The sequence below is a fragment of the Etheostoma cragini genome, chromosome 8, assembly GCF_013103735.1.
Source record: "Etheostoma cragini isolate CJK2018 chromosome 8, CSU_Ecrag_1.0, whole genome shotgun sequence".
Classification (NCBI taxonomy): domain Eukaryota; kingdom Metazoa; phylum Chordata; class Actinopteri; order Perciformes; family Percidae; genus Etheostoma; species Etheostoma cragini.
This window is the reverse complement of record NC_048414.1, coordinates 14,829,950-14,857,346: the sequence shown is the minus strand read 5'-3', so window position 1 is coordinate 14,857,346 and position 27,397 is coordinate 14,829,950. Positions and strand designations below refer to the sequence as shown.

At 40.4% G+C, this 27,397-nt stretch overlaps 1 protein-coding gene across 24 annotated transcripts in view; it reads right to left on the bottom strand.

Moving 5' to 3' along the window:
• The window catches only part of LOC117949404 (neuronal cell adhesion molecule-like), a 71,675-nt gene that overhangs the window by 5,352 nt on the left and 38,926 nt on the right, over nucleotides 1–27,397 (bottom strand). For 2 of the 24 annotated variants that reach the window (XM_034879641.1, XM_034879642.1), the window contains exons 3-29: nucleotides 18,402–18,577; nucleotides 17,371–17,382; nucleotides 16,733–16,838; nucleotides 15,751–15,944; nucleotides 15,283–15,405; nucleotides 14,173–14,343; nucleotides 13,587–13,643; nucleotides 12,305–12,416; nucleotides 11,973–12,157; nucleotides 11,659–11,793; nucleotides 10,711–10,854; nucleotides 10,494–10,605; nucleotides 10,249–10,415; nucleotides 8,696–8,843; nucleotides 8,307–8,431; nucleotides 7,992–8,021; nucleotides 7,131–7,232; nucleotides 6,058–6,255; nucleotides 5,692–5,762; nucleotides 5,207–5,432; nucleotides 4,937–5,052; nucleotides 4,636–4,840; nucleotides 3,993–4,115; nucleotides 3,394–3,570; nucleotides 1,622–1,681; nucleotides 1,241–1,360; nucleotides 42–203 (exon numbers count right to left, since the gene is read on the bottom strand). In XM_034879641.1, the coding sequence (XP_034735532.1) occupies nucleotides 42–203; nucleotides 1,241–1,360; nucleotides 1,622–1,681; nucleotides 3,394–3,570; nucleotides 3,993–4,115; nucleotides 4,636–4,840; nucleotides 4,937–5,052; nucleotides 5,207–5,432; nucleotides 5,692–5,762; nucleotides 6,058–6,255; nucleotides 7,131–7,232; nucleotides 7,992–8,021; nucleotides 8,307–8,431; nucleotides 8,696–8,843; nucleotides 10,249–10,415; nucleotides 10,494–10,605; nucleotides 10,711–10,854; nucleotides 11,659–11,793; nucleotides 11,973–12,157; nucleotides 12,305–12,416; nucleotides 13,587–13,643; nucleotides 14,173–14,343; nucleotides 15,283–15,405; nucleotides 15,751–15,944; nucleotides 16,733–16,838; nucleotides 17,371–17,382; nucleotides 18,402–18,486 (3,466 nt within the window). In that variant the 5' untranslated portion in view covers nucleotides 18,487–18,577. Of the gene's footprint in view, nucleotides 1–41; nucleotides 204–1,240; nucleotides 1,361–1,621; nucleotides 1,682–2,146; nucleotides 2,183–3,393; nucleotides 3,571–3,992; nucleotides 4,116–4,635; nucleotides 4,841–4,936; nucleotides 5,053–5,206; nucleotides 5,433–5,691; nucleotides 5,763–6,057; nucleotides 6,256–7,130; nucleotides 7,233–7,991; nucleotides 8,022–8,306; nucleotides 8,432–8,695; nucleotides 8,844–10,248; nucleotides 10,416–10,493; nucleotides 10,606–10,710; nucleotides 10,855–11,658; nucleotides 11,794–11,972; nucleotides 12,158–12,304; nucleotides 12,417–13,586; nucleotides 13,644–14,172; nucleotides 14,344–15,282; nucleotides 15,406–15,750; nucleotides 15,945–16,732; nucleotides 16,839–17,370; nucleotides 17,383–18,401; nucleotides 18,611–26,850; nucleotides 26,869–27,397 lie in introns of those variants that run through there. The other 22 variants (XM_034879664.1, XM_034879644.1, XM_034879647.1 and 19 more) reach the window with 22 other exon arrangements.

Sequence of the window (27,397 nt, the reverse complement as noted above, 5' to 3'; positions counted from 1 at the left end):
GCTGGATCATGGTGGAGGCGAACGCCGAGGAGCTGCCTCACCTGGGACCAAGACCAACAGCTCCTCAGAGCGGTGGAGCGGCTGGTCGTGGTGACCTTTGGCCACCAAACGCACCCTATAGGAGAGGCCCTCCTTTAAGCCCTTCAGCATAACGTTCTGAGAGCCGTTCACAAGCTCTTTCTGCCACTTCTCTTCACCTTCACCTGCAGGAGGGATTTTCATGAAGAGAGGTACGTTTGAGGGAGCAAACAACTTTAAAAATGGCTCATGGAGAGCATGACATCATGGGATCTAATTACTAAAAGAATCATCTACTGGGATTAAACTGCAGGCAATTATGTCTATATTAGAGTTAAATTGTTAATATTCATGGAATAAAAAAACAACTATTTAATATACGAATTAGTCATTACGGTGGCACTGAAAGTTATAACACACTGTCACTTGAGGAAACACATTTCACCAACTTTGTCAACAGCACATGCACAGCATGCTGCAAGAACAGAAAACACAACCACATACAGAAATGCTGCAAGTTGTACATGACTTAGCAAAGGTAAGTTACAAAACAACAGAAGTTTCTAGGGCATGATAAAATGCCATATTTATTGTCCCCTGGAGACTTTCAGTTTTGTTCTCTGTGACTTGCAGTGTTTTAATATGTAATTGTATTTTCTGATTTAGGTTGTTTATTTGCTTTTGCTCACTCTATTTGTGTTTTCTTTGAGCTCTCGGGGCATAACCATAAATTATGTGGTGATGAGCTAAATATCAAATAAGTTTGACTGATGATCACAATGATTGTGTTTTTGATAAAAACATTTCCTAAATTACTGGGAATCTATGATAATCCCTATGTGAATTCATTAAACAGTGGGTGTGAGAGAGCCACACTAGAACAACACAAAGTGTATTCATCCTCACTGCAGGTGGATAAAAACAATTGAAAGTGCTTCAGTCAAAATCAACTGGCAAAACAAGAACATTTTTTGTCTACATAACTTCCAATGAGATTGTCATGGGAGCTGCACGCAACTCTAGTCAATAACAGGACTGGGAAATTGGAAATCCAATCACAGACAGCCTTGTTTATCACATCTGGGTCCACGTTTGCAGGAGCCAGCAACAACGTGACTGCCAATATTTCTATTCACCTGCACAAGCCAATAATGAAGTAGGAGTCTCTTGCCACCTACAGTGTGTTGAACTGACAGAAATTAAGGTGTGTTGCATTGCTTACTGTTTTTCACTATGTATTCTACATAAATGTTTTTCTCCGGGCCCCAGTACTCCCAACTGATCAGGGTCCCGTCCTCTCCAGACGAGGAGCTAACGTTCCCAAAAGGACTCACAGGCCGCACTGAGCACACAAGAGAGAAGACAACCATGAAGATTGCTCTGTTGGTAAAAGGACAATCCAATGACTGACAAGTAATTGCTTTGATTTAATTATAGTCTCATTAAATGATCTGAGCGTGACCCAATCTAGACCCTCATACCCTTACACAATAGCAGTTTCAAATCGGGATACTATACAAACAAACAAAAGAATACACAAAGCTGATCATATATTGCAACAAACCAGACATGAACTGTACTAAGATCACAGCAATATCGGTACCCTTGTGGGGCGGACGGCGTGGAGGAGACCGTGCAATGGAATGAGGGGTTTGCGTGTTTCCTGTAGACAACATGGAAAGGGGTAAAGACCGCGCCAAACACGACAGACACATACACAAACAAACAGGTAAACACCTTCCACAAGCAAAGACAGCACAGACACTGAAGTCATTTTACACAGCGCGCGCAAGTCAGCAATTGCTCGCCATGCAGCAGCAAGCATCACTTGCAGCCACCGTGGAAGAAGTGTGGATGAGTCAAAGTCGCCAAAGGCACAGCCAAGCCCTTTGAAAAGACTCATCTAGTTTAATCACACAGCATTAAAAAGGCACATGGCACTTAGCATCTTTATCTATGTAGCTTTGGAATTTCCCCGGCTTTGAACTCAGCGGAGCATTTAGGTGGGCTGCAGAATTTGATAGAGATGAGGGGAAATTGCTCAATGATGAGAAGTTTATGCTTGCGGTGGGTTTTCAAACTATGGTTGTATCTGTAAAACATGCATGAGTATAGATACGAACGGTACCTGTGCCCTCATCTACATCAAGCTGTGATATAAGAGCTTGTAGAGAGAAACGAGACACAGAGACACAACAGGAGAGGGGTTGACTATAAGATGAGCCCCCTACCATCTGTGTCACTGTATGTAACAGTAAGGCAATCATGTGGATCATGCTGAGTAATGTAAAAGATGATTAATCTGAGAGTTTATAACAGCATGGGTCACCTTGTGTAACAATGCAACTAGATCACACTCATGTTCCACTAGACACGGATGAAGAGCTAATGTAAATCATGCTCTGTAAAATGCAAAAAATAAAATAAAATCCAATTTACACAGTGAATTTTACATGGCAGAATGATGAGGATTTCACATACACAAAACACACAACAGTGTTCTGACCTAACAGGAGGGCTGTAGCTAACAATTGTTTTTTAAATCGATTATTGTCTTGGGCATTTATCCAGTTAATTGATTAATTGTTTAGTCTATAAAATGTCAAAGAATAGCAACACAATATAAATTAATTTCCCACATTTCAAGGTAACTTGTTTTGTCCGGCTAGCAGTTCAAAACAGCTAAATATTAAATTGACAAATGTTTTTGTATTTTTGTATAAAAATTTACATTTAAACAAATTATTTTTGAAACTGCTGTAGATGCCAACAACTTATAATAATAACTACTATATTGACTGATCATTTCTGCGCTACTTTACAGAAAACACAGAAAAAAACGGAACACCATGCTACACAATAAACAAAATTTCTGTTATAAGGAATGTTTTTCAACGCAAACCAACAATATCTAACACTAAGACACACACGCAGCGAGTCCATCCAAACTTAAAACATGTCGCACAACTCCAGAACACCATGCAAAGGTTTTTGACTGCATTGTCTTCATTACAATGGTGGCTGAGGTTGATTCGGGTTTACGTATCCAGTCCATCAATATATTGTAGATCACTTATACTTCACACGAAAATACAATACTTACAAAACAACACTTTCATTATGTTTTTAGAAATATAGGCCTACTGATGAAGGCAAAGTGGTCAAAAAACCTTTGGTGATTTAAGTAGAGTTGTGTGATGTGCTTTAATTTAGCATGGATTACATACTTTGTACACATGATCTGTAGATTAATGCCCTTTTTAAATCCTCTTACCTGGGTTATAAAAATAATTCATATTAATCAGCTTTCCAATTGAAGAAACATGAATACTATTTAGGTAATTTACTTTTAGTTGTCTGCATTTGCTGACTTACCTTCGTCCATGATGGTGACAGCTTCCTGAGAAATGGCCGTGCCTGCTCCCCTGACTGTTTTCGCATTCAAATAAAACTTGTAGCGTGTGCTGTACTTGAGGTTCAGCAAAGTGAATGAGGTGGCATTGGCGGGCAGGGCCAGCTCCTCCACTGGGCCCAGCTCATTGGAGTTATTGACTACAGGGGTGGAGCATGGGTGACAAGAATAGTGGGATTGGAATGGAAGTTGGGAAGTAGTTGAATAGAGGTATGAGGAGAAGGGGTAGTAAATGGGGTTGAAGTGTCAATGATGAGAAAGGTGGAAAAAAAACGATTTGGGAACAGAGGTGTAGGGTTCAGGAATAGAAGGCGAGAGTGACAAAAGTTGATTTGTTAATTTGTGTCGTAATTTAGGCAAAAAAAACTAGCTAAGAAATGCTTTGAGTACTATTCTAAATCTTTATTTTTTACTTCTTTCTATCTTAAAATCTCTGAACAGGATGACACTATAAGACATGAAAAAGGAGACATACGAAACTACAAACTACATGAAGGAAGGTGACATTCCTTTAGCAACAATATAAAAGTTCATCTGCTGTCTTGAAGAAAGAAAGCCTCACCTGGCTGATATTTGAGGGTGTAGCCAGTGATGTGTCCATTACGGTCATGAGGAGGATTCCATTCCAGGGTTAGAGTGTCCATGTTGGTGTTGGTGACTACCAGGGAAGTGGGAGGACCCGGCACTGCAAAAAAAATAATCATGAAATCTAATACAGGTTTGTCAAAGTACAGCTAAAGATGGTTACAAAATGATATATTTGAAGAATTATAAAATCTCCATCTACTCAAAATTGTTCTATTTTTAAATAATTTGGATGTTTAACATTCACCGTGCAGTCTGCTGAAGGTGGAGTTCTGTGCTTCACTTAAAGTTGAAGGCATGTATGAGCATGATTTTGTGACACAAAACTTGTTTGGAAGCTAATCGTTGTTCAATATGTAAATGACAGTACAGTGTGAAATGGAGACTTGGAACCTCCAGCGCTCATACACTGAGAATGGAATTTTCAAGGAAGTAGAAGACATTTTGTATCTATTTGAATGTCTATATATTCCGTTCTCATTTTCTATAAGGGCGCTGGAGAAGATGGGCATTTAAGAATTATTAACTAGGTTAACACTAGACAAGCCAAATTAGCAGAAAAGCGTTAATCTGACTCATAACAAAAGACAGAAACACAGAAAGAGTGTTCCTTCTCCTACCCCCTTCAGGTGTCTCAAACTGCTGGGTGGGGCTTGGGGGACCATCTCCTTTCCCGTTATAAACCCGGACATTAAATGAGTAGAGACTGAAGGGGTGCAGGCCAGGCAGTATGCCGTGGGTGTGATTCCCACTGAAGGTCAGGATCTGCTTCTCCACATGATGAGGGTTGTGTTTGTGGAGGCTACGCTCTCTCCAGTAGTACACCTGCAAGATACAGTTGGTATACAGTAAGTGTTGAGTGTACTATGGTAGCTGGGTTTGGTGAACATGTTGCACTGCCTGTGGTCTTCTTTCCGGTACCTTATATCCTTTCAGATGTCCTCGTATAGATTTGGGGGGCACAGGATCCCAGTGCACCTCTGACAGAGTACTGTTCAGCAACACGGCCTGCACGTTTTCTGGAGCTGCTACTGGCACTGTAAAATAGACAAGGAACACAACACAACAGTAGTTAATACAAATGGACACATGCTGAGTAAATGGTTTAAGTTACACAGCCAAATACATAACCCAAGACTCTTGTACATTGCACTTTTTTGGGGGGGGGTTGGAAGAGTCGATCTAACTCACAGTCCTCTCCTGAGTAGCCGTGGGCGATAGCAGGCTCGGGTCCGGCTCCATGGTCGTTCACTGCCTGAACTTTGAGCTCATACGGAACAAATGTGGGCGTTCCGGACACAACAAACTTGGAGTTGTTAGCCACAGTCACTTTGGTCCAATCACTCTCCATCAACTTCTGCCTCCACATCACTTTATAGTGAAGCCCAGGACCATTAGACTGGAGGCCTGTCAGCGGCTGCAGAGGAGAACATTAAAATGTAACTTATGTTTCAATACTTTACTTTAGCAAACAGTAAACTGAATGCACACTATGAATTATTTGTTTTTGGTGGATAATAAAGAGAGAACAGCAGGAACCAAATAAAAGCTTGTGAGGCCAGGCAATCACAAAACTGTGCTCCACAGTACAATGACACTTTTCTGCTTCTTGGTCATTCGTGGACAACAGTGAATGCTTCAGGATTAAAACAGATAGCTTTATAAAATGACATTACCTTCCATGAGATTACAAGATTATCATGTTCTGTTCCAAATCCATGTACACCTGTTGGGTTTTCGTCTGGAGCTAAAAAATAAAAAATAAACAATAGACAATATGAAATGTTATCCAAAGAAAAACCTTTCACTGAGGCTCAGATCAACATACTGATTTGCTTTCAACTAAGGCAGATGCATATGCTATCTTACTTTAATGTACCAGCTGACAAAAAAGTTAAGATACATTCATTTGTGTTTAGAAAACATCAGCAGATTTTTCTATGTACTACTAAAACATCAAAGAATACATTTTACAGAATGAGACTAAACAAGGCCATCAGAAACTCCCCAATCAAAAACATAAAGGCTGAGGTGGCCTGTACCTGCAGGTTCTGTCTTAAACATTCTGGAGGGGAAGCTGGGGCGGCTGAAACCCACAGAGTTGACGGCCAACACTCTGAAGATATAGTGGACATAGGGTGACAGCTTGAGGTGAGCTGTCGTCTTGGTTCCAGGGACCTCGGTGAGATTATGCCAGTGTCCTCGGTGGTGCAGTGAGTCTTCATACTGGATCAGAAATTCTGTGTAAAATAAGAAAAAGACAAGATAACTGAAGACTTTATCCATGGCCTAATTGTATATTTACAAAACTGCAATGAATGCCCTCAAGTTATTTTTGAAACTGTAATACTGCAAAAAAAAAAGTTAAAATATGCGTCAATATTTTACTCCTGGCAGTGCGTTGAGGCTTAATGGAAATTGTGGATTTAGCCATGAGAAGTAGATTCTGTCACAGTAGTGGTTTGAGGCTTTTCTAGACATTTTGGTATTTTGTTAAGTGGTTAAAACTTGTCACCATTGGACTCTATTGAAACCAATGATTTCCAAAGGACCTCAGCTGTTGTCCTCTGTCATTGAAGAAACGACAAACTCTTAACAGCCATCTTTAAGGCATATAAAGGGACAGCTTCTTTAGCTTCTTGACTATCACCATTAGCAGTTGATTAAAATTATGAAGCCTGAAGTTTTGTAGATTATTCTGATTTTTTTCACATATCCAGCTAAATGCCAAATATGTGATTATCTTAATTAACAAGAAACTACAGTGATTTTGTCTTGCACTTCCATAATGTAACTCATCGGAGACAGTTTTTTTAAGAAATTGAGGCAGAAGAGGCCGACATAGCCTGACTTTTAGTCCTCAGATAGGTCGAATTCTAGACCCGACCCTACAAATTCCATCATGCAACTTAAAAGCATATTTAATTGGACCTCCCTGCCTCCTACAGTACATGCACACTTCATTCAAACCGCACATTTTTAATGCAACTGTTTTTATTCATGTGTGAAAAAGGTGATGTGTCACTTGGATAAGGTCATTGAACACAAATCCCAAACGGAAAAAATACACACACACACACACACACACACACACAAACAGACACTTAAGGCATACTCTGAATAGGACTGTTATGCTCATCCCCAGGGGTCCAAGTGAGCTGAACACTCCTCTTTTTCTTGTCCGTCAGCTCCAGGTCAGTTGGGGGGTCGGGTCGTTCTGGGGGAAATACAGCACAGGCAGAAACCTCAACACACAGTTACAGAATAAAAAAATCTTCATGCCACAAGAAGATACTGTGATTCTGCAATACTACAATGATAATAAATGCTAAATATGCTGGTTCAACCAAGCACACCAAATATTCAAATATTGCATTTTCCAATGCTATGTGCCCTGTGATAAACATGCAGACACTGCATCATGCATATGAAACGACTGATCATCAGTCATTTCAAATGTGGTTAAGGAAGATGCTCAGTTGAGCATGATGCTCAACTGAGTACTCAGCACAAAATAGTCTTGGGCTCAGTAGAGTGGTTAAATTGATGCTCATGTTTTGGAATTGTGATGATAAAGTGAAACGCATGCTTGGAATAAATGAGTGATTAGCAAATGGTGCATTTGAAAAGATCCCAAGTGGTGCAATGAGGAGGTGTCTGCTTTACAAATTATCTTCGCATTGAAATGTGAGTAGAAATCGCTTCCTCTTTGCCGCAATTTTTAGCGTTTAATATCTTCAAACTTAATGCACTTTTGTAAAAATGGAAAAATATAAATTCTTCAAATGAAAAACTTAAACACCTTCAACACAAAAACAAATAAATGCTGGTAAATCAATATCAAAATCAAAAATACTGTGATTGTTTAAAAAAAATATTCAGGCCACAACATGCTTCACTGAACAGAAACATCCAACAAACAGCACAAGCCCATGTCAGCTGCACATCTGGGTGCTCATGTGTGCTGCAGGTTTACCGTAGACAACAGCTGGTGTTGGCGTGGCCCCTGCCAGGTAGGAGGGCAGGAGTGAAATAGGGAGTTTAGTGGTCAGTCAGCCATAAGAAAACAAAGAAGATTATCTGGCTCACGAAGAAGACGATAATCAAATATTCATGCTGCTGACACAATCGCTGACTAAATCCGCTCCTACCCTGTTAAGTAAACTCTCAGGCAATTAACCTTGAAGGACTGAAATGCAAACTGTTGTGTTAGTTATTGGACAGAATTACTTTTCTGGGAAGACCTGAGATATGAGTCGCTAAAAGTGAGCTTCTGCGAAGCTGAACATACCGACAACAGTGAGCTCAGCCCTGGCTGAATCTTGGTCCAGAGTGGTGTTCATGATGCAGGTGTACACCCCTGCATCGTTCTCTGTCACATCTGTGATGGTGAGGCTGTCAAAGTCTACTATTAATCTGTAAACAAAGCATTGATCCAGTTTAGCACTCTATCTGACTGTATCAAGCAATCAAACCAAGAATCAAGCGTTCAAGCTAGGACGAGAAAGCCTTCGCATAACGAAACAGAAACCAACATCCACCATTACATGTAACAGCACAATTTCATTAAAAGTAAGATTGATGATGAGATACTGGCTAGATCCATTATGAGTAATGTAGAGAGACAGCAAACAAAGGGTTAACGGTCTAATACGCGAGACATTGCCAGACAGCTCTGACCTCTCGTCATCGGGCAGCTCGCCGTCGTCTTTGAGCCAGGTCACGGTGGGCTGGAGTGAGGGGTCGTATGTCACCTTACACTCAAACACTACAGACCTGCCCCTCTGGACCTGTTTGTAGTCTGGCTGCTTCAGAATTCGGGTGGGATCTGATGGGAGGCAGAGAAGGTTTATTTTGAATTGAGTAAAATGTAAAGAATCAAAACAATAAGCTTTCCAGGAGTCTTCAACATGTTTTAAGCAAAGGGCCCCTTAACTGAAAAAAAGATGGAGCAGGGAACGCCTACTACATATATTGTTTAGAATTAAGTTGAATTTTAAACTGGGCCTACAATAACATATGGGCAGATTAAAGCCTTTACACATACCTTTTTAGTGCATTGAATACTAAGCTATTAAAATAATAATTATTGTTGCACGATTTGAAAAATAATCATCTTTTAATATTACACGTACATGTGGCACGGTGAATCCTTTTAAGGATTAGGATTTATCTGTAGATGGCTGTTTTAGTGACTACCTTACTTAATGGCCAGTAAGCCTATCATCAGTGGGGATTTATATTTCATAATAATATGTTGGATTCATGTCAAGACATTTAAATTTTTGAAAAAACTTTAAAAAATGAACAATAATTTGGACACCCCCCTGCAGTGACTCTGAGGCTGGACCCCTGTTGAAGATCTCTGCCTTAACTGATAGAGAAATGGCGCAGGGACCCCCTACTACCTATATTATATAAAATAAAGTTGCATATTAAACTGGGGCTACAATAATGTATAGGGTGGCCTAACGCCTTTATACATACCTTTTCATGTCATAGAATACTAAGCTGTTAAAATATTATTTGTTGGCATGATTTTATAATTCACCATTTTGTGTAGCACAGTGAATCTTTTCAGGGTAACTGCATCTGTGGATGGCTAGTGACTACCTTACCTATAGGCCAGTGAGCTAATCATCAGTGGGTATTTACATCTTTTAATAATATGTGGGAATTATGTTTTGACATTTTCATATATATTTTTTTACTTTCAAATAAAGACCATAATTTGGAGGCCTCCCATCCTGTGACTCTGAGAACCCCCTGGGGGTCCCAGACCTCCTATTAAAGATCTCTGCAATTCATCATGTGTTTGTAAAAGGGCTTGATTTCAAATGTTAATATTAGGGCAACAACTATTTTCATTAACACATTTTTCAGGGGGATTTAGCAATTAATCAATTAGTTGATACAATGTTTAAGATAATGACAAAGGCCTACTGCAGTAAAATTCACAACAAAACTATTTACCCAATTTAATTTAATTTCTATGTTTTTATTTTTTATTTACTTTTTTGTGGATCTTCTTGCAATTTCTTTGTGTTTCTTGTTGTTTACATGACGAGTCATGGCGATTCTTTTCCTGTTTTTAGTCTTGGTTCTACTTCAGATTTGTAACCCGAGATGTTTGCTATTTTTGCTTTTAACCCAAAATTGATCTAGCTTTTATTGCAAATATCACACTGCAATAACACGAGCTTGTAGGATCTTGAGAGCAGAAACACTCTCACCTTTGACCTCCAAATAGACGTGATTCTCGTAGATACCGAGGGTATTTCTGGCCACACAGGTGTATTTGCCACTATGGTGGGCTTGAGCCACGTGAATCTCTAAAGTCCCATTGTCATGGTGCATGTAAGGGTCTCCATCAAGAGTGCTTGACCGACTGTCTTTAAACCTGAAAGAGAGAGGGAGCCGCTTTGAGCTTTTGAACAAACAGAAAACCCTTTCCTCTGTTAAAAGTACATTAACTCACCATGTAATTCTAGGGATGGGTGATCCAAAGGAAGCACAGTCTAAGAGGGCCCGGTGATTTTTGATGACCTGGTACACTTTGTTGGCTTGTGTCAGCACTCTAGGCGTCTCCGCTGCAGTGAAGCAGCAGCAATTATTGCCTTGTTATTACACTACGGAAATCAATGTAAATGGAAAACAGCATTCTAGAACAACTGGATGTTGTGTTATTAACTTACAGAGGACATTGACAAAGGCGTTGGACAGGAGGTAACCGTAGTCATTGGAGACATTACACTGGTAAACGGCGCTGGATCCAGACTGCACAACACTGAAGATGATGGTGTCATCCTCCACTTTTCTGCTGAGATCCTTGGGGGAATCTGTTCAAGGACAACAAGGGTTACAAATGTAACGCTGGCTCTATAAATTAAGATTTTTCCTAATTTAAATAATATTTTTGGTCAGGGTGGTTTAGGTTGTATTTTACATTTTGTTAAAGTGCTTTTATGGCTGCTCTATGTTGTAATAGTTAAACATTTTGGGAAAAATACTATTTTCTTTTCTCGCCAAGTTAAGGAAGACGATTGACGCCACTCTAATGTCTATGCGCTGTTTATGAAGCAGCTGGTTAGCATAGCTTGGCATAATGACTGGAATCAAGGGGAAAAGCTAGGGTAACTCTGTCCAAAGTTAACAAAAGCTGCCTACAGCAACTGTGAAAACACTTTGAAAAACACCTTTACAGAAAGCAAAGTGTAAAATCAACAAGTTTTGTTTTTAAAAGGGAGGTTATGTGCAAAACTATTTCTTTGCCGAGTGTAATGACTTCCTGAAGTCTCTCCACTGGTTACTTGGCAACCTCAGGGTGACAATAATTGCAGGATTTAAAGAAAATTAACTATTCCTTTAAGACTTGAGAAATGTGAGGCACTGACTCAATTAAGAAGTTTAGCTTATTTGGTGGAATAGAAAAAAAGTATTTCTAGTATTGTTTTGGTAGTAAAAACATTACTGTATTGTAAATATCAAACATCAACCCCATAGACAAGTAAATGCTTCACAGATTTTCACAAATCTGTAATTGAAAAACAAAAATCCTGTCTCAAATTATGAAATTAAACAATTCTCAGCTTTTATTAAAAAAAGAAAGAGACCATATAGACAAAGGAACAGGAGGCCCTTACTCTCTATGGGGATGCCGTTCATAGCCCAGGTGACGGAGGGCTTGGGCGTGCCACTGGCCCTGCAGGTCAGCACACCGTCCTCTCCTGGAGCTAGGACAAGGTTTCTGGGGGCACCACTGATCCAAAACGGAGCAGCTTAAAATAGAACAGAGCGCAGGAGAATTAATCACTGAACACACTGCCCTGTTGGCATCTGTGCATAAATCAATTATGAGATGGAGGGAGTATGAAGAGACAGAAAGAAGGATTGACTGTGTCACCACATGGTATTTGAATGGCCTGATGGAATAATGCGCTTTTCATCACTGACACACCTTTGACCATGATGTGGATGGTGTGGTACACCGTGCCAAGCTTATTCCTGGCGGTGCAGCGGTAATCTCCTGCGTCTGATTCTGACACGTTCACAATACGTAGGGTCTTCTGGTAGTGCAGGTAAGATGTGCGATTAACTGGGAGATCGCCGCTATTTTTGGTCCAGGAGATTTCAGGGGTGGGCCTGGATTCAAAAGAGAGAGAGAGAGAATGAAAGAGAGAGAGAAGGAAAGGGAAAAGACAAAGGCAAAGACTGATGTGATGATGACACTTGGGCAGGTGGGCACTTGAGGCTTTCAGGGCTGAAGTATTGGCAGATTCTTTCACTTACAGTCCTTCTGCAATACACTCCATCTCCAGCACCTGTCCTCTCAGCACCATCTTGGAGCTGGAGGGGCCAGATGGAATGAGGAAGGTTGGCTTTCTCTCATCTGCTGGGTCTTCTATAGCACACACACACACACACACACACACACACACAAAACTATTACCATCTTTTCAGCATACGCCCAACCGAGTGAAGATCCAGGCCTGAACCAGGCCCTTCCTATTCCCAATCCTTTCTTCTAGTCACTCTGTGACATAATGAAACCGCTCTTCTACAATGGATCTGAAATGCAGGGGCACTGAGCCACTTCATTACAGACCCCATTCTCACATTTTATGGTTTGATGTACATTTTATTGTCATGTTTGTATTTTCTTGCATTGCTTTCTGTGGGTGTTTATAGCCAATTAATTGCCCTCTGGGGTTATATTAAACAATAAAATTAATCTAATATGGACGTGAGAATCAGAGACATAAAGATCTGCTTTCTAATACTGAATTGCTAAATAAGCAATCTGCTAACCCAATGACAAAAAAGACAGACTAAATATTTATGATGAAAAAATGGCAAGTGAGAGAAATGATGAGAATCAAACTGCTTGCATGATTTGGGTAAGAAAATGTGTGGTAATGATTAGACAAGGACAAACCAAAAGATCTTTTAAGCAATGAGAAATTAAATGAGATGAAAATGATTGGTGACAGAGAGATTAACAGCTAGGTGCGTTCTAAAATTAGAGGGTGCAGCGGCAAAAGCGTGATTTTGAAAACAAATATTGCAGCAAAAAATAAGAATTTTATCATTTCTATATTTTAAGGTGTTGTGCTACGAGCAAATGTATTGTTTGTCATCAATCATATAATCTTTCAGTGTTTAAATTATTATAAAATATGATGGCAAAGTTGTCAAAGATCAAGCCTGCACATGTTGTTACATGTCAAAGTTACACAATCCGCTCAGTCGTCATGGAATCCTCATGCAGTGGTGGTTTAAGCAAATCATAGGAGGAAATGAAGTGTTATCAACAAGGGCTTTGATTGGATAGAGCAGGAGTGGCAGAGGGATAGAGAATTAACTTCCTGGATGTTGGGGGTTTGTGGGTAACCGTTACAGTTCAGAGCTGTAAGTTGGGGGGTAAACACTAGAGGGTGCCGGATATCACCCTTAAAAAAATCTGTGAGATTGTTAAGAGCTTTTGGGATGAAGGGTTAGTGTTAGTGGGTAAAAGTTAAGAGTTTGGAGCTCTAGGTTGGGGAGGTAAACACTAGGAGGTACCAAAACTCACCACTAAATAAATCAGTGTCATTGTAAAAAGCTGCCATTGTGTCATTGATTGCATCCACTGTAACACAACAGAAAAATCAAACATGCGACAAGTTGAAATCATCAGATACATGGAGGGAAAAAACAACTTAATATGACAGTGTTCAGAATTTAAACAAAATTTCAAAAAGACTCAAAAGTCGGAGATGAGGAATAATAGTAATATGAATGTTATGGAACCAGACTGACATCATGTCAAGTGCAAAATGCTACACAGAATGAGAGCAGTCTTTGTTGTTGGTGGAGAGTGCGTGTACAACGTCTCACAGAAGTAATAAAATAAACGGCTGCTGGAAGATAATGCTGGGAGCCATGAGCGCTCTGACAATATGTCTTTTCAGAGGGATGACGACCACTAGCATCTCTCAGGATGGGATCACAGATAGGAAATGCAGTTTCACTCCTACGCAGTCATTCTAGCACATACTACTGTGATTGAACTGCCTCTCATTGCACACACATTTACACTCCAGTCTCAGTTATGCTAGCTCATTAAATTGACTTCCTTTATTTTCGTTTATTCTTTTCACACACACAATCATACTTACGATTAAGGACCTTGACGGTTATGGGTTGTTTCTGCTGGATAGTTTGTGTGTACGGGAAGCGGGCGTAGCAGATGTAGTCATTCCTGGAATCCTCTCGGAGTACATTAGAGAAGTAAAGGTCTCCATTCAGGGACTGGGATACCCTTCTGCTCTGAGGTAGCCTCTGGAAGTCTGAAATGTACAGCAAATTTAGTTTGTCCACTGTACATAAAGGCAAACGTTTGGTTTAAAGATTATTGCGTGGTCTTAAAGGTTTCATTGGAAAGTCTTTCTTACAAAGAAAAAGTCATTATGAAAGCTTGTTCTGTGGATTTCCAAAGTAACTAGGACACTGTTTGGAACAGGCTCACATCTAATAGAGAGAAAACTTAAAAACTCTGCACCTCACCACAAGGTCCATTTATTAGCTAAACGTTCAATTGAATCACACAATCTTCCTCAGCAGATGGAGGAATTTGAAAGCTCCACCACAGTTTCTAAATCGACCCTGTGGTGAGAGCGTTTCATCAGCTGTTGTTTATAAGGACAAATTAACTTTCAATCTTAACTTGTTAGACAACAAATGGCTCGTAAACATTTTTTTTAACTATGAAAATCCATCTACTGAGGAAGCTCCAGAACAACTACTGAGTGGACCTTATGGTAAGATTTCTTTGTCAACTGAACCAAAATTATCTGCACAGGTACCGATAAATACTACTAGACCACAACTTTCAAAATCATTCAGTAGTTATAACTGTGTAGTTACATTAAATAAACATGACACACGATGAGACTATTAGTAGCCTTTAATACAAATACAGCGGCATTGTACTTTGCATTAGGCCACATTTCCCATGAACAAATAGTTCTAAGGCACATGATGTTGCAGTTGATTATACTTACCACAATAATGTGACTGTTTATTTTAAAAGCCAAACACAGTGTGTTAACTGCAAGAAATACTAAGGAGCATTCTTTGAGAGCAGACTCATAATTTTTTCACAAGGACACATATCTGAGATTTTTGGACCAACATAGGCCTATAGAAAAACCCTCAAGTCATAAACAGCATGTTATAATGTGTGTTCATGTATGCAGCTAAATATCTTCCATGATTGAAGGGCTCACTGTTGTCCATCCAGAATATGATGGGAGGAGGCAGGCCAGCTGGGGGTCTACACGGCAGCACCAAGGACACGCCCTCCTGAACGACAATTGGCTTGATTTTCTCCTTTGACCACAAGGGGGACCCTGGACAAAGATACAAGTCTCGTGATTTGACATTAAATACAAGTGGACTGCCACTCACACAATGAGAGAGGTGACAAGACAGGATGAGAAGAATGATGCCTAATTGAGTAACAATAAGCAAAAGGAGAAATACAGAGGGATATTCGCTCTATATACCGTTACATCCTGCAAAGTGAAACATGCTGCTTTCTACATGCAACCTTTACCTGTCAGGAGTGCTCTTAAGATGGAAAATGCTACTTAATAGTTAGAAAAAGAAAAAAAAGAATGATGTGAGGCATACATGACATTAAGAAAATGGAAGAAAAGTGAAATAATCGAACTGATAGACTGCACTGCACTTACTGGACTGTCGTACAACTATGTTGTTGGAAACAGCTGTTCCATGTTTGTTTCTCGCTGTGCACTGGTACACACACTCGTACTGTTCGGCCTTCGTTCTGCTGATGTCCACCACCAGAGTCCCAGAATGGGGTTTCATGGTTACATTGGGGTCCTGGTCGATGTCAAAGTGGGTCCCATTTCTGGTCCAGGAGAAACTGAAGGGAGGTTGGGGGGGGGGGGGGGGGGGGCAGTGTCATAACTTATATCCACAGATAACAAATTGTGTTATGATAATCTGGTAAAGTGTACAGCCGCCACACTGTATTGTAATACAGACTTAGGGAAGAACAAAGAATAGGATACACAAAGGTTAACTGGCCCTTTGCTGCATGTCATTCTCCCCCTATCCTGTCTGTTCACTGTCACTATCAAATAAAGGGATCAGCCCAAAAAATAATCAAAACAAATAAAAAAATAAAAATTTTAAAAAAAGATTCAAACTCTTCTGAGTTCAAAAGGATGAATGAGGGTAAAATAAGACTTGGTTTCAGGGATAAGGTTATGTAAGGGTCAAGTAAATCTTTAAGGCTGAGAAATTAATTTTTATTTTCTTTCTTTGTTTTTAGAAGTACAAATGTGTGTGTGTGTGTGTGTGTGTGTGTGTGTGTGTGTGTGTGTGTGTGTGTGTGTGTGTAGTGTTGGTGCCAGCAAATGAATTAGGTGTTACACTGAGATGGAAAAAGGAGAGTGGATGGCATAATTTAGAGTAAAATATTCAAACGCATTAGCTACAATCAACCTTTGGCAAGGGCAGCATGTGCAGGAATAAAATAACTTATTTATCATAGTTTGAATTAACCAGAACTTTAACCATCATATTTTAGACTGAAATTCTGGAGATTTTCTGAGGCTTTAAACTGAAATTTCACAGGTGGTAGTTGAATCCACACCTGGAATATCTTTAAGCCCCGTGAATGCAAAATCACACTTCACAGATTCCTACCTGGGGTGAGGCTTCCCCTTCGCCTCACACTGGATTATAATGTTCTCTCTTGGGTCGATGATGTAATCCTTGGGGGACTGGTGAGTTATGGTTGGTGGCTGCGGCACTAAAAGCAATCAGAACGAGGGTGGTAATATTTAATCATGACCTTTACTGCATAAGTCATCCTTCTTTTTGTTGCTGTATTGACCACACAAACAGTCATGTCAATCATATGCAGTCTTAATTTGTGTGCTGACAGACAAAAAAAGCTTGCATAACGTGCAGCAGACAAAAGCTATGCAGCACGCTCAGGTGCATTTCACTTTATTGTAATGATCCGATGCTTAATGTATTCCTGTCAGTGCTGGGGAATAACTAATGGCCTATGACAAAACAAAGGATACAAGAACTCATGCAATTTGCAATAATGCTCTATGGAAAATGCTCTACCTCTGCAGAAACACACAGAAACAAAAACAGCAAGCAATAACATCAATGCATGCAATATATTAAAGTCCACTCCAAATCGCACTCAACATAATATAACTTAAAAAAAGACAAAATCTAATAAAATTAGATCAAACATAACCTTTAATGCACAACAAAAAACTGCTTGCACAACCTCCACAGTGAATTCACACTAGTTTGAGACTTACGTCCTTCCAGAACTTTAGTGATTTGGCCGAGAATCAGCAAGGCAATGACAGTAAAGAGAACCAAGCATTAGTTGTGAAAAATATCTTCCTACATTATTTCAGCTTCAAACTAAGTTTAAACCAGGCCAGTTCCCAGTTGAGAAATGCTAGTTTTCAATGGTCAACAGCTCCAACCAAACAATAGCCAACCTATAGCCAACCAAACAACCTATAGACTTTCCTTTGAAAATAAAACATCAGCCGTTAAGAAAACATGAATCTGACCCAAGTATAACATAGGTAGATGGTTAGAAAAAATGAGATTAGAGCTCAAATAAATAGGAGATGGTTAGAAAATGTATTTGCAAATATGTTGATAACAATTGTTTCAGTCAATTTTCAAGCAAGGAATGCTGAACAGATGCCAGTTCCTGCTTTTCAAATGTGAGGACTTTGTGCTTTTTTTGTCAAATGCGATAGCAAACTTTTTAGGTTTGGATTACATATAAAACGTGAATTTCACTGTGGGCTCTGGGAAAATTATGAGCATTTTTTACAATTTGTTTTTTTATTTTAAAGATACATGATTATTTGAATTATTATTTAAAATTAACCATCAAATGCAATAACTTTGATGTCATTGTAAAATAAGATGAACCATAAAGCTACTTTAGGGTTTGTATCATAAATATGATACCGACGGCAGCTAGTTAGCTTAGCACAATTACTTGAAACACAATGACTTGCGAAAAAAACAGCTTAACAGATTGAGAAATTAGAACGGGCAGAGTTTCCTTAGCCTTGAAGGAAATATCAAAATTGCTTGTTTTATACCAAATAAAAGTCCAAATCCCAAACATAGTCATATATAACAAAGAAAATAAGCAAATCATCACATTTGAGAAGGTTCAACCAGGAAAGGGCACTCTTGCTTCATTACTGATTTACCAAAATATTTTGATCTGAGATTAGTCCATTTCCAATATAAATGCGTGTGTGTGTGTGTGTGTCCGTGCGTGCGTGCATGCATGTCTGTGTGTGTGTTGCCTTACGATCTAGTGGGACCTCCAGTGCAGTGGCGAGGTGTACCAGGAACAGCACCAGCAGTGCTGCGTCCATCCTTCTCCTCTCCATCATCAGTGTGTGACGCAAAGGTCTGCCCCCAAATACAGCAACGCCCCGCCTCTCTGCTCAGTCACACCGTCACAGGACACATGCACATTCACAACTACACGGAGAGAAAGAAAGAGGGAGCGTCAGAGATAAGAGGATAGAGGCAGGAACAGAGATTACTGGGATGAATAGCATATCCAGTTAATGCTGCTATCAATCATAGGACTGAGTTTGTTCTGTTATGTGTTCATCTGCTGGTGTGAAAGAGAAAGAGAAAGAGAGAGAGAGCAAGAGAGACGGAGTGAGAGAGAGAGAGAGAGAGAGAGAGAGAGAGAGAAAGAGAGAACTCTGGTCATAGATCAATGTTATTTGCCACGCAGTGCAGTTTGCTGGAAGCTATCTTTTTGAGCTAGTGCCCTCCAATGAGGACCGACGCGGCTCACATGGGCTCCCTTTGCTTGGCTAATCACGGCCGTGGACATCATGCCATTAGGCTTTTCTGCCATATCGATCCCATCATATGACATCAAGGGACACTCACTTTACTTTCCATTTTACTATCAGCGTTTTGATTGACCGATTGACTGACTGAGCCAGCAGCAAACTGATCCGCAATGAGGTCAGATTTCAGACAGTCAACCATCATTCTTTTGAGATAGTTGTAATGGAAAACATCAAGTGTGATTGGGGAGATCTTAGATCTCTGACATCTTAGCAGACACTGTTCAAAGGGGACAGACTGTATGTATAAGTTCAACAGGGTGTTCAGGTTCAAGCCAGCTGACTTGTTTACAGTTCAAAAGAGAATGGTGAAAGGCTAATTGGCTATTGACTAACCGTTAATACATAGAGATTTTATTTTCGTTTGTTACACAATAAAACCTAATTTTGCCTCAATGGCAACACTAATGTTCAACTGTACTGAATATATCAGGTTTTAATTCTATCTCTTGTTGCCAGGAAGCTTAGTGTTGCCATATCACACCTTCATCCAATCAGAGGCCAATTTTTATTAAAGACAAAGCTAAAGAACACAAACGTTGAAATAATAATAAATAATCATAATTAATCTTCCAAGAACTAGACAGAATCAACATGACTGCTCAATTTGTTTCATATGTATCTGGATAATTCAGCAATGTCACAAACAAATAAGCAGTAAAATTCATTATTTTACTGTGAGTGTGAACGCAGCTTGCGAAGGATGATTAATAAGAATGAGGAAAGAAAGCTTGGAAGGAGTCGTTTTCTGTCTTTTAACAACTGCAGCCTGACCTGTTTTTATCTTGCCCCCTCCTGCCCGTCTTACCCAAGGCATCTGCTGGCACAGCATTAAAATGTCACAGCTTAATTAAGAGCTCAGGCAGACTAATTTCCTGCGTTATCACAAAAGCACACTATCAAATTTGGGATACTAATTTACTGTCAGTTACTGTATGAAAGAATTATATCGAGCCCATTAAAGGGGGTGCTGCATACATTTACTCCTCTCCCGCCTTTTGTTGCTGGGTGGGTCAGGGCTCCGAATGAGGTGCTGGAAGCAGTGTCTGGGACCAGAGGCTAGGCAGTCAGGCCCTGACCTGGTGCTCCTTCGGGAACTGATGTATTTGTTAGTGCTGCCCTACAGTCATGATTCAGTACCGGCCCCAGAGCTGGTGGCATGGGAGGAGGCCAAGGCTAACGCATGCTGCCCCAGGCTTCCACTACACCTCTCTAGGGAAGGCCTGTATTATTTGCCTAGGGCAGCCAAACACACTGCTGTGTCCAGGCTGCTCTAGCTTTGGGATATGAAATAAAATGATTTTGGGGGGGGGAACCTGAAACACAATTTTGTCATCAATGTTTATTTTCAACTTGCAAATGTGTAAGAAAATTACAATCACATGTATATCATGAAAAATTCCATTCCGTGACTAGTGAGGTTTCACATTGTAATAATTTATTTGTCCCTACAATTTATAAAAAATAAAACAAGAAAAACCCAGAAAAGACAGGCTGAACTTGGCTGTGCACAGTCACAGGTGAAGTGGAAAGAAAGGACAGCCTGTGAAAGCAAGAGAATAAATGTGTTAATTATACATTTTATGGTGAATCCCCAAATGCCTGGTGATTGTTATCTGGAAAAGAGCCAGGGCTTCATCCAGGATTCATTTCCCAATTTAATGAGGTGTAGCAGCTCAGCTCAAGTCGGTCAGCATGTGTGTGTCTCTGTGTGCATACTGCATTTGTGCGCATGTATTCATTTGTGTGTATGTGTGCTATAATTATACCTGTGAGCTGCAGTGATACGGGACAACCCCTTGCATCCCTCTCCCAGAAGGAGGACAGTGGAAACTCAAGTGGTGCTCTTAAGACGTTAAACCAACCACCAGGGGCCGAAACTACTGACATCCTGGCTGAGCAGTGAGCATAAAAATAATTTAAAACAGCCAGACCTTACCCTATTTAAATTAAGTAGGGGAGTATTCATATTCCTTAAAATTAAAGATGTGACGTGAGGCAGAAGCTTGCATAGTGAGTGCATTTTGAACTTAAGCTAGTGAAGCCCTGCATCTTAAAGAAGAAACTACAGTTAAAGGCCCACTTTTCATTAGAATACAACTCTTTCGTGGGGACATGCAATCACAGAATTTCCATCACAGTTCTTGGACTTTCCTATGCATCTCGTCCTGACGGAACTGGAGAAGCCAAAGTCAATAAAGCTCCCTTCGCTGTAGACTGCTGAGGCCGAGATAAAAACTCAGTACTGTTTGGGGAGCTGCGCCAAAAACTGTCAGACAGCTAACGCAATCGAACAGGAAATTCTCTTAGAAAGAAACACGGCAGGTTGGTACGGACACTTCCAGCAAGGAATTTGAGCTATTTTCAAAAAAGATAACTAGATGATAAAGATGATATTTTTAGAAGAGAGGCCAAGAGGATGATAAACTGAACTACTGTCTCACTTAGAAAACTCAATACAATAGAAACTGAAGGCAATACCTCATGATGACAACTGCCAGAGTGTGTTGAAGTTTTAAGTCCTAAAAGCTGCATAAACATTTTTTGGGCCACTCGGGGGCAGTGGAAACAAATTGTTATCATACAGATATATTATCACCTTTTAACAATGATTGATATGGTGAACAGGTTAGAAACAGTTGCTGATTTAAACACTTAGTAGATACAGAGCAACATTATTAAACATTATTTTTGGTCTCCACCAACACCTGAGGGAATTATCTGGCTCTTTAGCTACTAAATGCTCCACTACATTTACCAGCTAGTTGGAAACAGGTGTTTGGTGGTGGAAATCAATGGCTTCCTGGTATGGTTGGAAAATGGTAAGCTGTGATGTGTGTTAAATTTGATTTAAATTAAAATAAATAAAACATTGTTAAGGACCTTTAAATTACACTACCCAACCAAAGTAGTTGTGTTACTTCAGAAAAATCAATGTCAGCAAAATGAAAGGCTCTAATGATAATTACTGTTTACAACTCTGACTACCTTCACTCAGAATCTGCTTTTCTCTCTGTTCATTTTGTCTGTGGAGAAAACACTTGTAAAATATGTGAAAAAGCTGCATTGAGCTGTCTCTCATTCAACCAGCCTCTTCAATCACCCCATTGTCAATTTCCCGTGGCCAACTACATCACCCTCCCTAAACTAATTGGTCTTGTGCACATGGCAGCGATGTAGAACATTACAGCGATGCACACACACACACACATACACACACACAAGACACATATGCGAAGACATTCATGCATGCTGGCTACAGAACCTGAGGGTCAGGACATGTCTGAGCACACAGATGGAGCTGACAGGGGCACAAGTACTAAGAATTGAAGCGCACCACAGTGTAAATGAATAGCAGTCAGCAAGGGGAAAAGCCCAAATAAATGTCCCTACCCAGCAAAAGATAATACTACTCCATATGCTTTATGCTAACCACTAACAGAGCTATTGTCATTGTCAGTGCCAAACAATTGTGATGCAATACTGCAACACTGACAAAATCACTTTTGTTGCATCAGTACTGTACAGTTTTAACATCTATGATGAAAGAAAAGCCGTTCTCTCATGCCAAGCAAGCCCCCTAATTAACTCCCATAATCAGCGCTATTGATGGCTCATGCAATCGGGTTTGTGATCCTCGGTATGGTCTTAATGGAGCAGCAGGGTCCCCTACAGACGACTGAATGGGCATAATGATGAGAATGTCTCCGCACTTAGGAAGGTGATGATGAGAAAACGGATACGGTTGGAAGAGTTTGTTTTTCTGAGGCTGCCCGGCCAAGTGCTCCTGCTGCAGCAGGATGTTACTGCATGGCATTCACGCCCAGGGCTGCCTGCCCATTATGCTCTGTGTCATTAAACATCTATGGAGGAGTCGGAGGTTGCTTGAAAAGCCTGGATGAAGGAGATAATGAGACAGTCTATCATTTGGTTACCAAAGTTTGGAAAGTCACAATAATATTGGATTGGAATATAAAAATTATCAATCTGCTAAATAGTCCTCTGTAAGTTAAGTACAAAAGCTTAAAAGGAACATTATAATGTTTACAGTCTTTAATTGCTGTGCTTGAATGAGCTACATATTCACAGCTAATGCACTGACATGATTTATAGATATGAAGAATGGGGTTGAATGTTCTGTGGCTTTGACTAATACCTTTCCCAGGCCTTGTGTCTGAAGCTACAGGAACACAATGGAAATTTTGCAGGCTTGCTTCAGCATGCGTTTTCCATAATCTTTGCATTAGCTTTTATAATTGGAGGACCGTATGCAAATAATTGGTGTAGTTAACATATGAATTGGGGTCCTGTTGTTCAGGGAGACCCCACAGCTCAAAAAACCCGCTATGGCCCTTTCATCTGCACTGTACAATGCCGGACAATAAAGTGAGGATCTTTAATTCTGCAAAAAACTGCAAATATATCCTCCTTCTCTCTTGTTGAATGAATACTGAAGCTAAAACTGGTTTTGATACATTATTTGTACATTTCCAAATAAACGTCCACCTATAATTTGTAAACAGTCATTTGATAAATTTTTTAAAGTAGCTGTGGGGAGTTAAAAACATGTGCCTTTACCAAGCAAAAACAATTTTGTTGCATTACGGGAAGTGTAGGCTCTGGTGTTTTTCTAGCTTGACCCATATTAGGAAGTAAAAGTCAGGAATAATTTGGGCTTTTGCTGCATCAATTTTGTATACTCCTTGTAAACTTGATGCTAGTGCATTATGACATATTTGGAGCTGCCCTTTAAAGAAATCTTGCTCTTGTTTTTAATATGTGTCTTCCAGCTATTAATCTTCCACAACACCTAATGCTAATGGGCATTTGCTACTAATGCTATTAACGGGTCCGCCAATTTGTTTGGCCGTTCTCCTTTCACAAAGCATCGCACATTGGCATCCACTAAGTTTCTTCCATGTACATGCAAAAAACCTTCCCAGATTTGCTCTCTGTCCCCTATGCCCAAATGCTAATCACTGCTGGCGCCTGCACTTCTGAGAGGGAGCTCCTCTTTAGCATGCAGATGGACGCAGCGCCACTAGATGGGACGGCAGTGTAAAGGAAGAAATCCCTGCCTGTTCAACCTGAATGGAACCGAAGGGTGTTTTGCTTTCATCTTATCACAGCAGAGCCGCTTCTATGACATACAGTTGGTGAGTCACGTCCTCACATTATACCGGCACTTCCTCTAAGAGCCTTCTTGTGATTGGATGGGATATGAGGCCCTCTTTTTCTCTTTAGGAAAATTGCTGAAGGCAAATAGGAGAGCTTTCAATCTTTTCAATGCTTCAAAAGGTAGCAAAAGCTATTTATTATTGACTAATAAAGTGGAAATGGCACCAAGGTTGCAAAAGTTAAGTCCCCAAAGTGCATTTATATGCTTGTCTGACACCAGACTTGTACTGTAGCTCATTACTGGAGAATTAAGCGATTGGAGGCACTCATAAAAAGCATTCATTAAAATAAGATCAGGAGGGGAAGCAGCACAAGGCTGAACGAGCAACTGTGGATCTGAACTTGACCTTTATTTGATAGCTGGTCCCCACACTGTAATTACACCTTAAATGAGAATGTTTCAATATTGCCAAGCAGTCCTGCTCATGTATTTTTGTATTCAAATTCATACTTGCTTACATCCATTTGCATTTTCCTAGTTTGTGTGTGTTCAGAGTCTATGGGTCAAGGACGTAAGTCAGACATTCAAGATGGAGCTTGAGAACGCTTGGCCTGCCACAGGAGTGTGTTATGGGTGAAGCCATTCATATGCTGAGCAGAGGTTCATTATCATGAGCAAATGCAGGAGAGTGGGAGGAATGCATGCAGACTGGCTTCCTGAATAGCTAAAAGGACTCTCAAAATCCTCAACATACATAACAAAACACACTTTAGCTACAGATAAATACCAGCTTTCAGAAATTAATCAACATAAAACCGATCTGCTGTGGGAAAACAAGAAAGTCCTTTGAGACAGCAGACAGAAACACCCATGCATACATGGAATGAGAGACAAATACTTATTATGGTCATACTATATAATCCATAAGACTCAGAGTTCGGCAAATGGAGAAAAATGTTTTATAGCTAAATATAGGGACACTCCATATAGCTTTTAGCAAAGCAGAGCCACTCCAAACTGCACTCCAGAGGGGCACTCTGTATCCATGGCAATCCCCTCCTGTTCTCAGATCTCCATTCTGACAAAAAGATGTCAACTCTCTCATCAAACACAGACATATAGGGGGGAAATGGACAAAGAGGTTTAGTTATCTCATAAGTAACCTTGGAGAGAAACTATACGCTTCGCATCTGCTCTGTCCCCCAAAAAACGTCTCAACCTCCTCTGATCTCAACAAAAGAGGTATGATTAGGATCTCAGTTTGCCACCATGTCCGCACCGGATGGCTTACTCCGCATGTGAAGGGTCTCTCACGATGGGGCCAATATGTGGAGTTTACTTTAAGCTTAGGGGCGCAACAGAAAGAGTGAGTGAGACACACACACTGGAGGAAATGCTCAGCTCAGACACACACAAAACTTGTAGGCGTGATTTGTTACAGCAAATAAGCTCCTATGGACAATGTCTGCCAGGGTAACAGAGAGAAACAGTGTCTATGTATGATTGCTCGGAGTCAACAGTTAATGCAACAAGGCCTTTCTGGAAAAGCGCTACTGTATAATAAACACTGTTCTGGTGGAATTTGAATTGTGCTGATACAGTGCAGGCAGGCAGGCATGCAGGCACGCAGCAATGGGTCATTTAGAGCCATCTACCCTTTGTGTGGCACCATTCAGCCTAGCAAAATCTGTCGACAACAACAGATAACAAAGCATGAACATTGACTGTGGGCTAGAAAACTCCCCTACCCCTGTGTGTTACCAGCACATGTAATTTGCCAGTGAGTGAAATAGCAGGTGGACAGAGACAGGTACTAAAACTAGTCTTATAGAGGACAATCTTCCCTGTCCTGAGGCAATGTTGCAACTCATAATCAGACTAAACAGCATGCTGGAATTCATCCACAAAAATGGACTGAGAGGCATTTAAAGTAAATGGATAAAAGAAATACCTTGTAATCATTTAGTCTTTAAAAAAGGTACCTGTAAGAATGTATTGACATCTGCTATGCTTAGACAGTATACAGCCGTGCTAGCAGAACTGTGAGGCATGTTGATCAGCATGTTACCATTTTCACAATGACAACGCTAACATGCTTATGTTTTGCAGATATAATGACATTTTAGAGACTTTAATTAATACCACAAATGTGGTGCAACAGGAAAAGTCAGGGGATCATCAAAGTTTTATGGATTTATAATCTGGGCATCATAAATATCACTGCCACATTTCATAGCATCCATCAAATATTTGTTGAAATATTTCAGTCTGTACCAAAGTGGTAGACCAACCATCAACGACAGACGTTTCCATCCCGAGAACAATGCTGGCTAAAAACAAAATAGGACAAATTGTGCTAGCAGTGGTTGAGCTAAATCTACAGACAACTTCAGATAACAAAGCCCAAAGACTGACTGTGTGCTGGACAATCTGTTACAGAACATGTAATTTGCCAGTGATGAAGTAGTGGTGAGAAAATCCCCGGCAGGTGGACAGAGGCAGCGAGGTCTAGTGTTATTGAGTACCACCTCTACATTCACAGAGCGCCACAAAAGGCCTCTCCTGCAGCTCCCCTCCTCCTCCTCCTCCTCCTCCGCAAGCCCCTTCCACTTCACCTGTGTCTGTGAAAGGTCAGCACAGAGGAGGGTCCTAACCTCCTCCCTAAACCCACAGCTCCCATTCAACAATCAGCCCCAACACTGGAGCCCACTGCCAGGAAACTCAATCAAAGAGGGGCTTCAGAGGGCTCCAAACTTCTCCAAACCCACCATTGTCTCCATAAGGCTTCCCCACACCAATCCGGTTTATATGTAACACTGTAAGAGGAGTTGCTCATTACCGCCCGTCCCCGGTTCCACTTTGTCTCTTTTGTGCGGCTGACAGAAGAATCCAGTTGCCTAGCCAGCCAAATAAAAGAGTGCAGTTCCGTAAAAAAAAAAAGAAGAAAAAAGAAAAAGAAAGAAATTGACAAAAAGGATTCATTTGCAGGACAGGGTGATGACAAGACACATATGTTGCATGTGTTAGCTTATTCAGATGAAAAGACATCCAACACATAACTCTTTTACCTGGTGTGTCACTGCAAGACAGTTCTTTAATGGCATCTAATTAAGCGTTTAAAATGTGCCATTCATCCCACGACTTAGTAAGTATTGACTGATAGACACACCACAACACAATGTGTGTGACTGTCAGAGCAATCCATTATCACATAAAAGAAACCCTATTTAGTTGCTCCCTCTCTCTCCCTCTATCAGCCCCTCCTCAGCTCCATTCAGATACAGCAGGTGAATACAAATCATTTCCCCTTCGTTG